Genomic DNA, 20,738 nt, shown 5'->3' with positions numbered 1-20,738 from the left:
GCGCTTCTACCGTAAATAAATCAATGGAATGTTGGTCTGTTATAGGGCGCAGACTCACGAGCCAACATGTGCTTAGGCATCTTAACAGATTTGTTGCTGACGGATGGGGGTATCGAAACCTTATATAAGCCCTATTATATTCTACACTACCGGTCAAAAGTTTTAGAACACCTATTCAGAAACACTCTTGAATGAGTAGATTATCTAACATTTTGGACCAGTAATGTAGTCTATAGCAACACAATTGTACATTGTAATTTATTGAACCCCTTTTGCCAGCATAGGCTATAGACCATATACATAATTGTGTTCTTTTTTAAAGAAACACAATTCAAGCTTGACATTTCAGTGTGGTTTTATTTGCACTCAAACTTGTGCTAAAGAGCTGCAAGAACACATAGGATAAAACTAAAACAAACCTCAGTGAAAACACCAAAGGCTGTGCAGCACCAGGAATAACCTCGTCTGCACTCTATCGCACAGTGGTAAATGAAATAGGCTATGGAAAAACTCATGTTCTCAGTAGCTTACAATGGAAGTGTGTAAAGACAACTCAAAACAGAAAGACAGTGGTTTTCATAGACACTCTTGAATAACATGTCATCCAGTGATATAATGGATTGACTGACATTGACATAAATAAACTCTGGAGAACATGCATTTTGTATATTTAAATTGCCCTTATAATACCCAACATTCCATTTTATTATAGATCATGCAGTGTTCCAACCATGGAAACGTCAACTGAAAAGATATACAAAACTGTCAAGTACTTTTCAGTGCAAGTCAAGACCAGAATTCCACAGTGTTTTGTGCTAAGTGTTATGTGCTCAGTAGTTAACTTGAACATCCTAAGAGGAATCACAATGATACACATGTTAAGGGCATATTATCTCTATACATTAACTGTATATGTGGATAATGAGAGACTTCGCTGGTGAGAAAAAAGGCATTTCAGAGTGGAGCTAGCTCGCTAGCTTGTTGCAGACAGAGGAAAGTACAGTAATATCACCACTTATTACACATAGAACACTGCTAAATATGAGTAAAATCAGTGTTCCTATGCCACAACATACAGTAAACGCAGCATAGCTTCATTCATATTGATGGGAGATGAGATGATCAGAAAGGAAGAGAGTGCTACTATATTAAAATGTAAACAGGAATATAGAAGCTATAAAACCTCTGCACTTTCTTAGGCTGTCATCCTCAGTTTTTCAGGACTCATATTTATAATTGTACAGTGCCCTAAAGGGGAATGACATATTCTCAATAACATTGTAACAATAAAAAATTAAATACAAGTCACATTTAAAAGTATCAGCTTGCATTTGCGTTTTAGTCAACAGACAAATGTAATCGTGAATGAAACCGAACAAAAAAAAATAGGTGTTTCACACAAAATGATGGAATCCACGTTGAGAGACATCCACGTTATTTCATGTCAAGTGCAATAATAAATAACTAATCATATTTATTCATGAAGATTCTGTATTAGTAGAAAAAAGTTGTTTTGTTACACATCAAATAATGTAAGGAAAAGGCAGCTAAGTAGTACATGATACAAGTGCAGCATTGTAGGTTAAACAGAGAAATAAACCCCCCAACCCTCTAAAACCATTAGTGTATAATGACTTACAGTACTCTAACATGCATCCAAGTATCCAATACAGTCAACTAGCAACTTATGTTAGCTGCTGCGGAAATTTAGTTGAAATTTGTCTAAATTTAAAAACAAAAATGTAATTTTATTTTTTAAAGTTAAGCCCAATATTGTTCAGGTTTCGACCATACAGGCAGATATCCCAATATTAAAATGTCATATAAAATGTTATTCAGACTGTCATCAAATATACACTAAATACTACGTGTTTTTGTTTTTCAAATAAAATGTGAATGATGTTTTTCTTTCTATGCTTTCTGGGAGAACGTAACAAGCAGTTGGCTTGGTTGGCCCTGGTTCCATTCTTCATTGTAATTGAGAACCATGGTAGCTGTTTGGTTCTAGAACTCGCTAGTCTTCCACACAGTTACCAGATTCCACTGGATCGACCACCTGGGGGGGCCAGAATCCTTGCAGAAGATCTCTTTGGAGTTTTATCATCGATCTGGGAACCTGGAGAGATTGATAGACAACAAGATACATTACAATCTGTCAGGTTAGCAAAAATGAGCTAATTGTTCATGAGACAGAATAGCCACTGCATCATAGCTGGTGATTAATAAAGTTCTCTACGCCTTAGAGGCAGGGATGCAAAGGCAAAACGATGCAGTGTGTTACCAGAGAGGCTGAAGCTAGACTCATGCAGGTCTCGCTGTCCTCCGTGCTTGGTGTGTGGTCGTGTTGGAGTGTCCCCGTCACACGATCCACAGTCCTTCTTCCCAGAATGCATCACTGCTACGTCTCCTTCGTACGGCTCACGCTCCACCGCCTTCAGGGCCTGACACTGAGGAGAGTCAGAGAGGCAGACACAGACGCACATGTGCACAGATGCACACAGACGCACACAGACGCACAGATGCTCACAGACACACAGATGCACACAGACACACAGATGCACAGGATAATTAGTCTCTGGTTATAGACAGGTGTTTTACTAAAACTTGATGACAATAAAGACGATCTGAAGCAGGTATGGAGAGTTTGCCATTTAAAGGTCACATTTTGTCTGCTGTAAATGAACATTTTAAAATCCACATCCTGTTGATAGCTTTGTACAGTACCTTCTCCCGCTGCACCATCTTTTTATAGAGGTAGTCTGGGAAGGTCCTGAGAGGATAGAACTTCCCAGAGCCCTCAGAACACGTGAACACTCCGTTCTCATAGACCAGACGGCCACGGCTGATGGTAACCAGGGGGACACCATGGCAACGGAGACTCTCGTACAGGTTGTAGTCTCCACCCTGCACCTGGTTGTCCACAGAGATGGTCCTGGAAACAGAGAAACATGTCGTCTTCACACCTACTACTGTTATTGGTCTTGTGTGGCTCAGTCGGGAAAAACGCTAGTAACACCAGCATTGTAGGATAGATTCTCGCATGGATCATGGGCAGAATATTTATTCACTCACTGTAAGGCCAAATTTAATGCAAGGTGCGTTGTAGCCCAACGCACGAGACAGCTGACAATGTGCCTTTTAAAGGCTTTTCCCCCCCGACATTCACAGGGATCACATTCATGTAGGGACACATGTAAATTAACCTTTTAAAGTCTGTTAAAGGAAAACCTTAACCTCCCCAAGGGGGGTTCAACCTCCCCCCAGGGGGTAAAGGGTTGATGTAGCGATAGTAGTGAGATGGGAGGGAGTGAGTGGCTAGTTTTACATACCTGGTCCCTTCTGGGTCCCAGACCACCACGTCAGCGTCAGCCCCTGGGATGATCCTACCCTTCCTTGGGTACAGGTTGTAGATCTTCGCTGCATTGGAGCTGGTTACCGCAACAAAACGGTTCTCATCCATTTTGCCTCCAACCTAGATTAGCAGGGGATCAAAATGTTCCATGTCAGAGGGAGAGGGAAATTGTGTTATCAATATGTTTACCATGGGAATCAAACATCATAGGCATTTATCATGGACCACGCACAACAAATATTGCAACAGATACATTTCTGTCTGCACCATGGTACAAGTTAGTTACAGCAACAATAGCAGATCTAGTCTTTCTGTTTTCTTTCTATCCAGCCGTAGAGCTTTGCCTTCATACATGCCTTCATTTCTTTAGCCATCTGGTCGTAGAGCACAGATCTTTGCCTAGACAGATACTTATAGTATTATACATACTATAATACATCGTTGCCTAGACAGAGGTACTATAATACTATTTATATCATTGCCTAGACAGAGATACTATAATACTATTTATATCGTTGCCTACCACTCCTCTCTCCCAGATGACGCTCATGCGGTCCTGGATGCCTGGGACTCCGTGGGGGATCTTTGTGAAGTCATCCTTGCCCATAGCCTTCTGTTTGGTGGTAAAGGGACGGTGGTCAGACACCACTACGTTCAGAGTGTCACTGCAGTAGACAAGAGAGAGGGAGGAGATGATAGGTCAGGGGAAACACGCACCATCATTTCATTAACTTTGATTTGATAACACAATGTTCAGAGTGTCACTGTTAAAGACCAGAGAGAAGGAGGAGAGGACGAGTCAGGAGGGAAATTGAGTTGGAACATGATATTATCACTGAACGCCAACAGACTGGTGCCTGGATTATATTACTGAACGCCAACAGACTGGTGCCTGGATTATATTACCGAACGCCAACAGACTGGTGCCTGGATTATATTACCGAACGCCAACAGACTGATGCCTGGATTATATTACTGAACGCCAACAGACTGGTGCCTGGATTATATTACTGAACGCCAGACTGGTGCCTGGATTATATTACTGAACGCCAACAGACTGGTGCCTGGATTATATTACCGAACGCCAACAGACTGGTGCCTGGATTATATTACCGAACGCCAACAGACTGGTGCCTGGATTATATTACTGAACGCCAACAGACTGATGCCTGGATTATATTACTGAACGCCAACAGACTGGTGCCTGGATTATATTACTGAACGCCAACAGACTGGTGCCTGGATTATATTACTGAACGCCAACAGACTGGTGCCTGGATTATATTACTGAACGCCAACAGACTGATGCCTGGATTATATTACTGAACGCCAACAGACTGGTGCCTGGATTATATTACTGAACGCCAACAGACTGGTGCCTGGATTATATTACTGAACGCCAACAGACTGGTGCCTGGATTATATTACTGAACGCCAACAGACTGGTGCCTGGATTCAAGCCAACGTAGATTTACGATCTGTGCACCGCAATATAATTTTTAAGACAATTCCCAACATCACATTAGATAAAAATGCTGCGGATGTCGGCTCAAACATTAAACACGTTTAGCAGATTACAAAGGAAACGTTCCCCTCTTACTTCCCCAGTAGACTCATCAGGTAAGTGTGTGTGTGTGTGTGTGTGTGTGTGTGTGTGTGTGTGTGTGTGTGTGTGTGTGTGTGTGTGTGTGTGTGTGTGTGTGTGTGTGTGTGTGTGTGTGTGTGTGTGTGTGTGTGTGTGTGTGTGCTTACATCCCCAGCAGAATCACCAGGTAAGAGTGTGTGTGTGTGTGTGTGCTCTTACTTCCCCAGCAGACTCATCAGGTAAGTGTGTGTGTGTGCGTTTACATCCCCAGCAGAATCATCAGGTAAGAGTGTGTGTGTGCTCTTACTTCCCCAGCAGAATCATCAGGTAAGAGTGTGTGTGTGTGTGCTCTTACTTCCCCAGGAGACTCATCAGGTAGTTTGGTGTATTGGGGTCCAGTCGTAGAGGAGGCACTGTGACGTAGGCTGCAGCATGGGCCCAGTCCTGGTGGTAGTACTGCAGCCCGTTCAGCACTGCATGGGCTGTGGTGGTCTCCCCATGGACCACTTTACCTACAGACAGATCAGTAAGATGGGTTCCTACAGAGCCATAGATAGTCATGTGTAGTGTGTAGAATGTAGTATTGGCCAGTTACTGTACAAGACAGATGTTCACAAATCATTTGTAGTGAAGACCACATCAGACCAAGCCAGCAGAGGGTAACAAACCACAGGAAATCTCTGATCCGACAGGAGAGAACAGGACAGAACAGGACAGGACAGGACAGGTAGGACAGGACAGGAAGAACAGGACATGCCTTACCCTGCATCTTGGCTGTGGCGAGCACATTTCCTGCTGACATGCTGGACACGTTGACAAGATAGATAGGGCAGTGGGCCTGAGGGAGAATGACACAGAGAGAGACAACGTGTTTCCTTTGCTTTCACCAGAAAAACCATTGCCCTTAATATGGCAGGGTATTTCCCAATCAGTTACACTATACACACACACAATAGTATGTGGACACCCCTTCAAATGAGTGGATTTGGCTATTTCAGCCATACTCGTTTGTTTACAGGTGTATAAAAATTGAGCACACAGTCAGTCATGCAACCTCCATGGATAAACATTGGCAGTAGAATGGCCTTACTGAAGAGCTCAGTGACTTTCAACTTGGCACCGTCATAGGATGCCACAGTTCCAACAGCCCCGGTCAACTGTTAGTGCTGTTATTGTAAAGTGGAAACATCTAGGAGCAACAACCGCTCCGCCACAAAATGGTAGGCCACACAAGCTCACAGAACGGGACTGCCGGGTGCTGAAGTGTCTGTTCTCAGTTGTAACAATGACTACCAAGTTCCAAACTGCCTCTGAAAGCAGCATCAGTACAAGAATGGTTTGTCAAGAGCTTCATGAAATGGGTTTCCATGGCCGAGCAGCCGCATACAAACCTAAGATCACCATGCGCAATGCCAAACGTCGACTGGAGTGGTGTAAAGCTCGCAGCCATTGGACTGGGGCAGTGGAAATGCATTCTCTGGAGTGATGAATCACGCTTCATCATCTGTCAGTCCGACGGACGAATCTTGGTTTGGCAGATGCCAGGGGAACGCTACCTGCCCGAATGCATAGTGCCAACTAAAGTTTGGTAAAAGAGGAATAATGGTCTGGAGCTGTTTTTTAATGGTTCGGGCTAGACTGCTTAGTTCCAGCGAAGGGAAATCTAAACGCTACAGCATACAATGACATTCTAGTCGATTCTGTGCTTCCAACTTTGTGGCAACAGTTTGGGAAGGCCCGTTCCTGTTTCAGCATGACAATGCCCCTGTGCAAAAAGCGAGGTCCATATAGAAATGGTTTGTCGAGATCGGTGTGGAAGAACTTGACTGGCCAGCACAGAGCACTGACCTCAACCCCATCAGTGCCCGACCTCACTAATGTTCTTGTGGCTGAATGGAAGCAAGTCCCCACACAAGTCCCCATGTTCCAACATATATTGGAAAGCCTTCCCAGAAGAGTGGAGGCTGTTATAACAGCAAAGGGTATTAACTCCATATTAATACCCATGATTTTGGAATGAGATGTTCTGATCATCAAGTGTCCACATACTTTTGTTCTCACGTGGTGTACCACGGTTCTGATGTGCTTGATGATATAGAAAATGCAACAACTTGACACAGAACACACACTCACCCTATTGGCAATGGTAATCGCACGATGGGTGGCCTCTGCCTCCAGCTGTGAGAAGAAACAGAATATTGCGGTGAGTAGCATAAGGCGCTGCTCAAAAGGTCATTACAATATTATGAAGGGCTGATATCCATAACGCTAGGGTCATTGCAATATTACGAAGGGCTGAAATCCATAACGCTGGGTTATTGCAATATTACGAAGGGCTGATATCCATAACGCTAGGGTCATTGCAATATTACGAAGGGCTGATATCCATAACGCTAGGGTCATTGCAATATTACGAAGGGCTGATATCCATAACGCTAGGGTCATTGCAATATTACGAAGGGCTGATATCCATAACGCTAGGGTCATTACAATATTATGAAGGGCTGATATCCATAACGCTAGGGTCATTACAATATTATGAAGGGCTGATATCCATAACGCTAGGGTCATTGCAATATTATGAAGGGCTGATATCCATAACGCTAGGGTCATTGCAATATTACGAAGGGCTGATATCCATAACGCTAGGGTCATTGCAATATTATGAAGGGCTGATATCCATAATAGAATTGCATTCCATCATGTCTATGATGTACTGAAAGAAAGACAAGGGAGTATGTGGTCGGATATGAGTACAGGCTACAAGAGTAAAGAGAAGGTCTTCTACCTCTGCATTGCTTACTCTTTGGGGTTTTAGGCTGGGTATCTGGAAATCACTTTGTGACAACTTCTGATGTAAAAAGGGCTTTATAAAATACATTTGATTGGTCTTACCTCCTCTGGTCTGCTGATCTCGATGCCCTCAGGGCCGCTGATGCCCAGGTCCAATGCCTCCTTTGCGCCCTAGAAAACCCACAGGATGAGGTCATGAATCCTGGTGTATGTGTTGCATCACCCATAGAAATAGAGAGTACACTAAATATGTCCGCCGGCCCATCCATCACGTAACGTTGAATGTCCGTTCTAGTAATTCTAGCTCTATGGTCTCTGTCTCACCTCTGCTCTGCCACCAGTTCTCACAACACAACTCATATGAAATTGCACTTACCAAGCCGACCTGTAAATATCCTTTGATATTCTGATGTTGATGTTTGTATGTATTGTGGTTGCTGCAAATGACTTGCCTCATTGAGATAAGTTTTTAGAAGCTGAATCATTACAGATAATTTCTTTCTGTTCAAAGATACGATGGAAGAAAAGTCAGTGACATGGAACTACATATTGAACCAGAGACTCTGACCCACCTCGGCCACCAGCTCTCCGTTCTCAGCGTGTACACGGGCCACAGCCCCGATGTCCTTACAGTTCTGTAGGGCCTGGAAGAGCTCAGAGTCCCTCAGCATGAACAGGTCCTTATAGGCCATGAACATCTGGAACGAGTTGATGCCTTTATCTCTCACCAGGCTCTCCATCTCAGCTCGTACCTATAGGTCAGGGGTTAGAGTTTAGAGTTCATCTGTACAAGATGAACAGTCAGGAATCACACCTTTTCACATTATCGTGCCTACCTGAATATGTACTGTGATATCTTCCTTTCATAATGTATTTTCCAGCACAGATCCAGCAACTTGTGGATGTGTAATCAGGCCAGTGTAGTAAAGATTGGCTCTGTTTGGTTCATCTTAGCTCAGTAAAATGGAAAAGGGTATAATACCACCGGACTCCAGTTATCAAAGGAGTACAACAGTTACCTTTGGCCCCCACCAGGTGACCCCCATATGCAGGGCGTAATCGCAGCAGGCTTTATTGTCAGCCTGGGAGCGGGTCTTCTCATAGGCTTCCAGCAGAGATTCGTTCTTCTCTGGTAACACATGTCCTATAACCATGGTGGTCCCTCCAGCCAGGGCTGCCTGTACAAGGAATAGAAAAAGATGACATACTCACATTCAATGTATTTGAGCAGGTCTTTATAAAATGTGATGGGACCTAGGTAGTGGAAACGTTGTCACCTATAAGGCACAAGGCAGCATAGGTTGTATTAGAGGACACACACATGCCCTCTAAGGCCTCGTAACCTTGTCACATCTAGTTAGTAGGTAATTGCATTGATTATTCTCTATAAATTTAGAGCAAGACAGAATGAACACGTCACTGTTGCCCCAGCTTTGAAATGAATCAACAGTAAAATGTGTCACTTACCCATAACGATGGCTTTAACGTTTATTTGCTGGGTGGATGTTATAGTCTGCACCCCAAATGGCACCCTATTATTCCATGTACTACGGACCACCTATGGACCCTGGTCAAAAGCAGTGCTCTATATAGGAACTAGGGTGACATTTGTAACACACACATGGAAAACCCATACATCTATCAGTAACCCAAACCAGGGGGGTCTAATGAAGAGTTATTATAGTAATTAAAGACGGTCAGTGAGCTAACTAATGTATATCAAGCAGCGGTCAGTCCTCTCATTGTTTATTACAACAAGGACCATCAATCAGCTGAGGCGGACATAACAGATCCAAAATGTAGGAATGAACAATGCATTATATGGCCATCCATATACAAACATTTAAAATATGATTCTATAGGATACATCTCTATAATCATAGATTCCGACGTATGAAAGCTTCACTACTGCTCCATTACATGTTCAGAATCCTTTTCCCCCTTTAACGAGTGACGCAAACAATATACTGCTTTCTCGGGAACAGGCCCAGATCCCCATGATTTGCGTGAAGAGGATGTGAAGAAAAAGGGGCGGAGGACGGGCTGCCCTCTTGAGAATTCGTAGGCGATCGAATAAACCCCCACTTCCTTCCATTCTCCTATCAAACGTGCAATCTTTGGACAATAAAATATATGACCTAAGCGAAAGATTAAACGACCAATGGGACATTAAACTGTAATATCTTATGCTTCACGGAGATGTGGCAGAACGACGACACTATCAACATACAGCTGGCTGGTAATACGCTGCACCGGCAGGCGAGAACAGCGGTGTCTGGTAAGACAAGGGGCGGAGGACAATGTATTTTTGTAAATAACAGCTGGTGCACGATATCTAAGGAAGTCTCGAGCTATTGCTCGCCTGAGGTAGAATATCTCATGATGAACTGTAGACCACACTTCCAACCTAGAGAATTTTCATCTGTATTTTAGGTAGCCGTTTACGTACCACCACAGTCAAGAGGCTGGCACTAAGACAGCATTGAATGAACTGTATTCCGCCATAAGCAAACAAGAAAACCCCCACCCAGAGGTGGCGCTCCTAGTAGAGTAGCCAGGGACTTTAACGTAGGGAAAATTAAATCAGTTTTACCAAATTTCTATCAGCATGTTAAATGTGCAACCAGAGGGAAGGGGAAAATATTTTATAAAAACTCTGGACCACCTTTACTCCACACACAGAGAAACATACAAAGCTCTCCCTCGCCCTCCATTTGGTAAATCTCACCATAATTCTATCCGCCTGATTCCTGCTTACAAGCAAAAATTTAAGCAGGAAGCACCAGTGAGCTGCCACTTTCAAGGAGCGGGACTCTAAACCCGGAAGCTTATAAGATATCCCAATATGCCCTCTGACGAACCATCAAACAGGCAAAGTGTCAATACAGGACTAAGATTGAATCGTACTACACCGGCTTGTCGGACGTGGCAGGGCTTGCAAACTATTACAGACTACAACAGGAAGCACAGCCGAGAGCTGCCCAGTGACACGAGCCTACCAGACAAGGTAACCTACCTCTATGCTTGCTTCGAGGCAAATAACACTGAAACATGCATGAGCGCACCAGCTGTTCTGGAAGACTGTGTGATCACACTCTCCGCAGCCGATGTGAGTAAGACCTTTAAACAGGTCAACATTCACAAGGCCGCAGGGCCAGACGGATTACCAGGACGTGTACTGTGAGCATATGCTAACCAACTGGCAAGTGTCTAAACTGACATTTTCAACGTCTCCCTGTCAGAGTCTGTAATACCAACATGTTTCAAGCAGACCACCATAGTCCCAGTGCCCAAGAACACTAAGGTAACCTGCCTAAACAACTACTGACCCATAGCACTCAAATCTGTAGCCATGAAGTGCTTTGAAAGGCTGGTCATGGCTCACATCAACACCAGTATCCCAGAAACCCTAGACCCACTTCAATTTGCATACCGCCCCAACAGATCCACAGATGATGCAATCTCTATTGCACACCGCACTGCCCTTTCCCACCTGGACAAAAGGAACACCTATGTGAGAATGCTATTCATTGACTACAGCTCAGCGTTCAACACCATAGTGCCCTCAAAGCTTAAGGAACCTGGGACTAAACACCTCCCTCTGCAACTGGATCCTGGACTTCCTGACAGGATGCCCCCAGGCATGATAAGGGTAGGTAACAACACATCCGCCACGCTGATCCTCAACACAGGGGCCCCTCAAGGGTGTGTGCTCAGTCCCCTCCTGTACTCCCTGTTCACGGACAGGCATGACTCCAACACCATCATTAAGTTTGCCGATGACACAACAGTGGTAGGCCTGATCATCAACAACGACGAGACAGCCTTTAGGGAGGAGGTCAGAGACCTGGCCATGTGGTGCCAGGACAACAACCTCTCCCTCAACGTGAGCAAGACAAAGGAGATGATTGTGGACTACAAGAAAAAGAGAACCGAGCACACCCCCATTCTCATCGACGGGGCTGCAGTGGAACAGGCTGAAAGCTTCAAGTTCCTTGGTGTTCGCATCACCAACAAACTAACATGGTCCAAGCACACCAAGACAGTTGTGAAGAGGGCACGACAAACCCTAATTCCCCCTCAGGAGACTGAAAAGATTTGGCATGGGTCCTCAGATCCTCAAAAGGTTCTACAGCTGCACCATCACTGCCTGGTCTGGCAACTGCTCTGCCTTTGACCGCAAGGCACTACAGAGGGTAGTGCTAACGGCCCAGTACATCACTGGGGCCAAGCTTTTTTAACTGCATTGTTGGTTAGGGGCTCATAAGTAAACATTTCACTGTAAGGTCTACACCTGTATTATTTGGTGCATGTGACTAATAAAATTTGTTCTAAATCCTTCGAAAACCAGGTTGATACTGATGTAAAACAACAAAATACCTACTACATTAAATCCTTTAAAACACCAACCGAGTCTGTTACTGTGCTGTTACGTGCATCATCCAAATAGCATCTTTGAGTCAGCTGACCCTAAAGAGAGTGGAGGAGTGTCTGGTAAGGGTTGTAAGTGTGTCTAGTGTAGTGTGTTTGAAAACTATTGTCTTCAAGCAAAATGACCTGAGGGAAAAGGTTTTTTTCAGCTGTCTCTGCAGCAGCCCCATGGTAGCCATGGAAACAAAAACCGATCTGCATTTGTCTTGGTACTCTAGCCAGGCAGCACAGCAGCAGCTACGGTCTATTGATGGGGGGGGCTTAGGGTCTGCCAACCCCAGATTAGAAGAATGATAACATACCCTTGGCTAACTTGTGGTCTAAAACACAGCTATGCTCTCAGACGCTGTGTGTAATCTCTGGGTGGTTGAGCATGATGATGGATGAGTCATCCATGCCCTGAAATGAACTGGGATAGCCCCAGTCTCAGTCTGCTTGCTTCCCCAGCCCCATCACCTCCTCTCTGTATCTCTCGCTTTCCCTCATCTGTCTGTCTCCATCTCTCTCAAATTAAAATTTAAGCAGTTTTATTGGCATGAAAAACATTGAGTCAATATTGCCATAGCAACAAATGTATACAATATACATTGTAATAAAAACAGATTTTATAATATCAAATAGAGAAACGGAGAGCGATTTATTTAACTGTCTCTCCCTTTATCCCCCTCTATATCCCTCCAGCTCTCCCTCCAGTGCACTGATAGAACAGCATAGAAAACAGAATTGAATAGAACAGAATAAAATGGAGAATGGAAAAGAATAATACAGAATATAATGGAATAGAATTAAATTATTTTCGGCCTGTTTAGTCCGCTGCTGTTTGACTGCATCAGGAGTCAGCTACAGCTTCCTGCTACATCATCTATATAAATCATTGATGGGGAAGTGAGTTATGTAATAAAATAAAGAGGACTCAGAACAGAGAATAATGTACCATATCTAACTTGAGTCAGCAGAATTATGCATCCCCTTTCTCGGTCTAGATAGATGCAGCATCTGAGTCCTAACCACACTCGGTTTAATTGTAGTTCTCTGAATATTTCTTACTCACTCCCTGAATCCCAAATCAACCCCTAGCTATTTCTGTAGATCAAAGATAATTGGTCATTCATTAGCAACATGGTAATTACTTCAATTTGTCTTCTGAGAGGTTGAGTGGGATTTTGTCCTTCTATCCAGATCTCCAGGAGTGTGTATGGATGAGGGAATGAGGGACTACGGGTCGACTTGGGATTCAGGGAGGAAGGATTCAGGAGTCTGTCTGCACACAAAATCTTAAGTTATTTTCCTGACGCTGCAAGGCACACTGGGAAAATGAGTTTATTTAGTTACCATGGTGGACGAGTGGGTTACAGTGAGGTGGAATATGTCTGACAGATGGTTGTTAGTTTCCCACAAGGCTGGGTCAATTATCAATTGATGCATGGTAACTACATCTCAGTCTTCCCATAACACCGGATTGACTCTCATTGCTGTACAAAACCATATAGTGCCTTCTCTAACAATAGTTGCTACCATTACATTTGACCGTTCATCATTGCAATGACCTATTTGTATAGTATATTGCCAAATTCCCAGAGGGCATTGTAATAATGATGTCATTACAACCTGTTCTTCCCACTGGAAATGTCATTGTTGTAACTGAGTATTTGGCATTGCTAGTCCAATCTTGCTGCAGGTTTCTACCAAAATACAGAGAGAGACAGAGAGAGCGTAATGCCAGTCCTAAAACACGTGTCCTTTTTGTCAATGTATCAACGTTGTTTGATACAGCCTTTTTTACAACTAGTAACCCTGCCTTAATCCCCAAAGAGCAAGCAACAGCACAGTAGCAAAGTATCCCTAGAAGGAAGAAACCTGGAGAGGAACCAGACTCAGAGGCGAGGCCCTCTGGCATTACACTCAATAACCCAGTGCAGCCAACAGCACTGGGTTATTGAGGGTAATGCATACAGCACTGGGTTATCGAGGGTAATGCACACAGCACTGGGTTATCGAGGGTAATGCACAGAGCACTGGGTTATCGAGGGTAATGCACAGAGCACTGGGTTATCGAGGGTAATGCACAGAGCACTGGGTTATCGAGGGTAATGCCTACCACACTGGGTTATTGTGTCAGGCCCTGATCTGTTTCACCTGTTCCTGGTATTGTCTCCATCCCCTCCAGGTGTCACTTATTTCCCCCAGTGTATTTATCCCTGTGTTTCCTGTCTCTTTGTGCCAGTTCGTCTTGTATGTTCAAGTCAACCAGTGTGTTTTTCTATTTTCTTTTGCTTGTCCTCCCGGATTTGACCTTTGCCTGTTTTTCTGGACTCCATTCCCGCCTGCCTGACCATTCTGCCTGCCCTGACCTCGAGCCTGTCTGACCATTCTGCCTGCCTGACCGTTCTGCCTGCCCTGGCCTCGAGCCTGCCTGACCGTTCTGCCTGCCCTGGCCTCGAGCCTGCCTGACCGTTCTGCCTGCCCTGGCCTCGAGCCTGCCTGACCGTTCTGCCTGCCCTGGCCTCGAGCCTGCCTGACCGTTCTGCCTGCCCTGGCCTCGAGCCTGCCTGACCGTTCTGCCTGCCCTGGCCTCGAGCCTGCCTGACCGTTCTGCCTGCCCTGGCCTAGAGCCTGCCTGACATTCTGTACCTCTGGAACTGAACTGGTTTTGACCTTTTGCCTGTCCACGACCAGTCTCTTGCCTTCCCCTTTTGGATTGTTAATAAACATCTTGGACTCTATGCCCTTATATATTGAGGGTAATGCCACCACACTGTTATTGAGGGTAACGCCTACAACACTGGGTTATTGAGGGTAATGCCACCACACTGTTATTGAGAGTAACGCCTACAACACTGGGTTATTGAGGGTAATGCCACCACACTGTTATTGAGGGTAGCGCCTACAACACTGGGTTATTGAGGGTAATGCCACCACACTGTTATTGAGGGTAGCGCCTACAACACTGGGTTATTGAGGGTAATGCCACCACACTGTTATTGAGGGTAGCGCCTACAACACTGGGTTATTGAGGGTAATGCCACCACACTGTTATTGAGGGTAACGCCTACAACACTGGGTTATTGAGGGTAATGCCACCACACTGTTATTGAGGGTAGCGCTTACAGCGCTGGGTTATTGAGGGTAATGCCCACCACACTGTTATTGAGGGTAGTGCCTACAGCGCTGGGTTATTGAGGGTAATGCCTACAACACTGGGTTATTGAGGGTAATGCCTACAACACTGGGTTATTGAGGGTAGTGCCTACAGCGCTGGGTTATTGAGGGTAATGCCTACAACACTGGGTTATTGAGGGTAATGCCTACAACACTGGGTTATTGAGGGTAATGCCTACAACACTGGGTTATTGAGGGTAATGCCTACAACACTGGGTTATTGAGGGTAATGCCTACAACACTGGGTTATTGAGGGTAATGCCTACAGCAGTGTTTTTTTCTCTCAACCTCAGAGGACTCCTGAAGACCATACAGCCAACAGATACCTTGGTGCCGCTGTAGTAGTCGTCCACGGTGGTAGCATTCATGAAAGTCTGCTGGAGGTGCACACTGGTGTCGATCCCCCCGGGGAGGACCAGTTTCCCAGAAGCGTCAATCACCTTGGCCCCTCCCGGGATCATCAGTCCCTCCCCCACCTGCATGATGATACCGTTCTCAATGTAGACGTCTGCCTCCTGCGTCAAGTCATCGTTCACCACCTGGTGGAAAAAATATGCATGAATCAGGTGATGGACAGAAATAAATAAATGAATAAATGAAACAGGTAATATCTGCAACACTCCCCAGTGATTTATTTCAGATCAACAGACAATGTTTCAATCCCACTGGGATCTTCACCACCACCATCAATAACCACAACAGCAGTCAACACAACACACCCACCTTGCCACCCTTGATCAGGATCCTGGTTGTCGCTGAACTGGAAGACATGATGGCTCTGGAAGAGAGAAGTGAAGGGTTAGCACTTCTCACTTGTGGTGCAGGGAGTTACAGTCCCAAAATTAACATTGTAGAAGATTTATTTTATTTTATCTCTGCATATTTTCTCTGAAAGAGCGACACGCAGATGAGAAATCACTTTTCACTCTCATGGAGAATGGTATTCGTTTCCTGACCGGCAATACCACAACACTTCAACTAGGTATATACAAGCAGTGGTACTACTGACAGTCATTGGCATTACATTCAGATGAAGAGTGAAGAACACAAATGAATCGATTGTTCAGTTCAGATGAAGAGGGTAGTGGGTTCGACCACAGTGAAGAATGTATGCACAAACTGAATCGCTGTGTTCTAAAACATATATTATATTATTATTCTAAAACACAATAAATAGTGTTCTCAGCTTGGCCTGGCTGCTGTGACATCAACTAGCAGGCTTGACTCGGAGGCTGTGTCTGTCACTGAGTATGACCAAACACCCCTTAGCTGTCTGGACGAAAACACACACTGGTTTCTGTCCACCGCAGAATTTCATTCTATTATTTTTTACTCTAAAACCACACATGAACCTGTACATACAGTTGATGTTGGAAGTTTACATACACTTAGGTTGGAGTCATTAAACCTTGTTTTTCAACCACTCCACAAATTTCTTGTTAACAAACTATAGTTATAGCAAGTCGGTTAGGACATCTACTTTGTGCATGACACAAGTAATTTTTCCAACAATTGATTACAGACAGATTATTTCACTGTATCACAATTCCGGTGGGTCAGAAGTTTACATACACTAAGTATGTGAACGGGCGGGAGGGTAGCCTAGTGGTTAGAGAGTTGGACTAGTAACCGGAAGGTTGCGAGTTCAAATCCCTGAGCTGACAAGGTACAAATCTGTCGTTCTGCCCCTGAACAGGCAGTTAACCCACAGTTCCTAGGCCGTCATTAAAATGAAGAATTTGTTCTTAACTAAGTTGCCTAGTTAAATAAAGGTAAAATAAAATTGAAAGAAAATAAGTTGACTGTGCCTTTAAACAGCTTGGAAAATTCCAGAAAATTATATCATGGCTTTAGAAGCTTCATTTGAGTCAATTGGAGGTGTACCTGTGGATGTATTTCAAGGCCTACCTTCAAACTCAGTGCCTCTTTGCTTGACATCAAAAATCAAAAGAAATAAGCCATGGCTTGTAGACCTCCACAAGCCTGGTTCATCCTTGGGAGTAATTTCCAAACGCCTGAAGGTACCACGTTCATCTGTACAAACAATAGTATGCGAGTATAAACACCATGGGAACACGCATCTGTCATAACGCTCAGGAAGGAGACGCGTTCTGTTCCCTAGAGATGAACGTACTTTGGTCCGAGAAGTGCAAATCAATCCCAGAACCACAGCAAAGGACCTTGTGAAGATGCTGGAGGAAACAGGTACAAAAGTATCTATATCCCCAGTAAAACGAGTCCTTTATCAACATAACCTGAAAGGCAACTCAGCAAGGAAGAAGCCACTGTTCCAAAACCGCCATAAAAAAGCCAGACTACGGTTTGCAACTACACATCGGGACAAAGATCGTACATTTTGGAGAAATGTCCTCTGGTCTGATGAAATAAAAAGAGAACTGTTTGGCCATAATGACTATCGTTATGTTTGGAGGAAAAAGGGGGAGGCTTGCAAGCCGAAGAACACCATCCCAACCGTGAAGCACGGGGTTGGCAGCATCATGATGTGGGGGTGCTTTGCTGCAGGAGGGACAGGTGCACTTCACAAAACAGATGGTATCATGAGAATGGGAAATTATGTGGATATATTGAAGCAACATCTCAAGACATCATTCAGGAAGTTAAAGCTTGGTCGCAAATGGGTCTTCCAAATGGACAGTGACCCCAAGCATACTTACAAAGTTGTGAGAAAATTGCTTAAGAACAACAGTGTCAAGGTATTGGAGTGGCCATCAGAAAGCCCTGACCTCAATCCCATTGAAAAAGCATGTGTGAGCAAGGAGGCCTGACTCAGATACACCAGCTCTGTCAGGAAGAATGGGACAAAATTCACCCAACTTATTGTGGGAAGCTTGTCGAAGGCTACCTGAAACGTTTGACCCAAGTTAAACAATTTAAAGGCAATGCTACCAAATACTAATTGAGTGCATGTAAACGTCTGTCCCACTGGAAATGTGATGAAAGAAATAAAACCTGAAATAAATTATTCTCTACTATTATTCTGACATTTCACATTCTTAAAAATAAAGTGGTGATTCTAACTGACCTAAGACAGGGAATTTTTACTAGGATTAAATATCAGGAATTGTGAAAAACTGAGTTGAAATGTATTTTACTAAAATGTATGTAAACTTCCAACTTCAACTGTACATACTGTATAGGTGTACTGTGGTGCAGGACAGAGGGATCTCTATTACTACGCCAGGACAGCGGAGTCAATCAACACCTTCCGGAGACACCTGAAACCCCACCTCTTTAAGGAATACCTAGGATAGGATAAGTAATCCCTCTCACCCCCCCCCCCTTTAAGATTTAGACGCACTATTGTAAAGTGACTGTTCCACTGGATGTCATAAGGTGAATGCACCAATTTGTAAGTCGCTCTGGATAAGAGCGTCTGCTAAATGACTTAAATGTAATGTAAATGTATTATCTCACCAGAATGTGAAGATATTCACATTTTCCAATACAATACAATGTATTGGAATAATATGATAAATACCCCCCCCCCCCTCTCGTGTGTGCATGGTGTGAGACGTGGTGGGTGTGAGAGTATGCGTTCTCTGTGCACAGTGAGGGCGTATGCAGACTGTGCACCATGCCTACGTGTGTGGGTGTGAGGGTGCGGCAGCTGGAAGGTTCACCACATGCTCCCTCTCCTCATAGCTCCAGATAGGGAGCTGAGATTATCTATATAAAAATGTTGACTAGATGACATCTTGATCAGGCATGCTCAGATGCAAATCTAGGCCAATTTTAAAGGCAGACAGCTGATGTCTAAAACTTCACATTGAAATATGGGAGGGAGGGAACATGCATCAACCATTTGTTATCCATCACTTCTACTGGTTGACCCACATCTTACTGAGTGTTTTATGATGTATAATTAATGAAGGAATGAAGTTACAACAATATGCCTTCCCCGGGTAGAATAGAAACACATACAGGCTACTTATTTTTATTTGTTTTACACATTTCAGGGTGGAGCACAAATCATTAGGCTACTGCAGAAATAATATAGTACCAGCAGGTTGTCTTGTGTAGGCTAGACTAATGTATTGTCGGACCTAAGTCTTTTACAAATAGTGTTTATAGGATATTTCACAAAATTGTCACATACATATAGATATGACAGTAGCCAACGTGGACAATTGGTCATGGAGTTTGAAACGTTACAGATTGAAACAACCAAAAATTATAGCAATTCCAACGTTACTGCACATGTTACTGGCTAGACCCTAGCTTATAGTCTATAACAAATAAGGGCAGAATTTTCTCTTTGAATATAATAAATCATAGATCAACAATAATACACCGCACATCCTACATTGACACAAAGAAACATCGGCCTTTAGGATACATAATGTTCCAAACCGATGCAGAAAACAGTTTCCAAAACCCTCCCTCCCATAATAACGAAACAGCCTATATGAATAAATACTCTCTTCCATCCCACAGTAAAATATAATGTTGCACTTGGAACCTAGAAATCGATGGGCCAAATTCATAGCATGTGCAATTGGATAGCTAGCTATAGCGCTTACGTTCCCTGTCTGAGTTCCATATGCTGTCTACCGGTAGCCTATAGCCTATTAGGTTAGAATTTCGACTAGCCAACAAAAGCTAATGATGGCATGAAAGGAATTAGGAAGGCAGAATCAGAAATATACAAGAAGCAGTCAGGTCGCCGGGTAGCAGACACTAGACATTCAGCCAGTCAGAATGAGAAACAATGTATCCACATAAAGCAAGCGTCGTTGTCTAGGGTCGATCCGATGGCTACACCCGCACAGTCTGGGTCCCCAAGTCAAAGCTTCTTCACTTTATTCTTAGTACATAACTGTATGCTAAGGCTGCATATCACAATCTCGTTCCACATACCTCTCCTACCGGCCTACGGCTCCAAAACGCCTTTTGGGTTACTTTCTGATAGCCTACCACAGCACCAATCCGCTGAATGAGACGAACACTTGCGGTAGACAGTGAGCAGACTCCAGGCTTCTCAACCTCCGGTCACAGCATCCAAGCCCGTGCAACGTGCAGACCCTCCAATCACCGGTAGATAATGCAGATCGGCCACCAGGGGAACCAATCAGTATGCACTTAGGGCGTATCCACTTGGAGGGAGCTGTACCGTTATTGGAGGCAGTGGGTAGGAACAGAGAGGAAGAGGCGAAGAGAGAGGTTTTACTCCGCCCAACATCTGTCCACGAGAAAAACCCACGAAGTGAGGAATCTTTGTATGGAAGTCAACGAGAGTGTCGAATTTGGTCAACAAAAAATGTAATTGCTAATTTGCTATGTAAGGCTTATGTGATCGAATAGAAGTTTCCTAACAGTGATCAAATAGAAGTTTCGTAACAGTTAGGTTGTTACAAATGTACTAACAATATAAATGTACAAATAACGTAAATGAAGCAT

At 44.0% G+C, this 20,738-nt stretch overlaps 1 protein-coding gene across 1 annotated transcript; it reads right to left on the bottom strand.

Moving 5' to 3' along the window:
• Window positions 1-337: 337 nt before the first annotated feature.
• LOC124045339 (dihydropyrimidinase-related protein 5-like) lies at window positions 338-20,387 on the bottom strand. The gene is made up of 14 exons (XM_046364640.1): window positions 20,199-20,387; window positions 16,044-16,098; window positions 15,647-15,859; window positions 8,750-8,908; window positions 8,303-8,482; window positions 7,833-7,901; window positions 7,071-7,115; window positions 5,700-5,775; window positions 5,293-5,449; window positions 3,876-4,017; window positions 3,330-3,472; window positions 2,725-2,932; window positions 2,282-2,447; window positions 338-2,116 (listed from the first exon to the last, which is right to left on the bottom strand). The coding sequence occupies exons 2-14, from the start codon at window positions 16,089-16,091 to the stop codon at window positions 2,031-2,033; spliced, it is 1,692 nt and encodes a 563-aa protein (XP_046220596.1). The 5' UTR covers window positions 16,092-16,098; window positions 20,199-20,387; the 3' UTR covers window positions 338-2,030.
• Window positions 20,388-20,738: the final 351 nt, after the last annotated feature.

Source organism: Oncorhynchus gorbuscha, linkage group LG10, assembly GCF_021184085.1.
Source record: "Oncorhynchus gorbuscha isolate QuinsamMale2020 ecotype Even-year linkage group LG10, OgorEven_v1.0, whole genome shotgun sequence".
Lineage (NCBI taxonomy): Eukaryota > Metazoa > Chordata > Actinopteri > Salmoniformes > Salmonidae > Oncorhynchus > Oncorhynchus gorbuscha.
The sequence above is the reverse complement of the archived record's forward strand: the minus strand, read 5'-3'. Positions and strand labels throughout refer to the sequence as shown.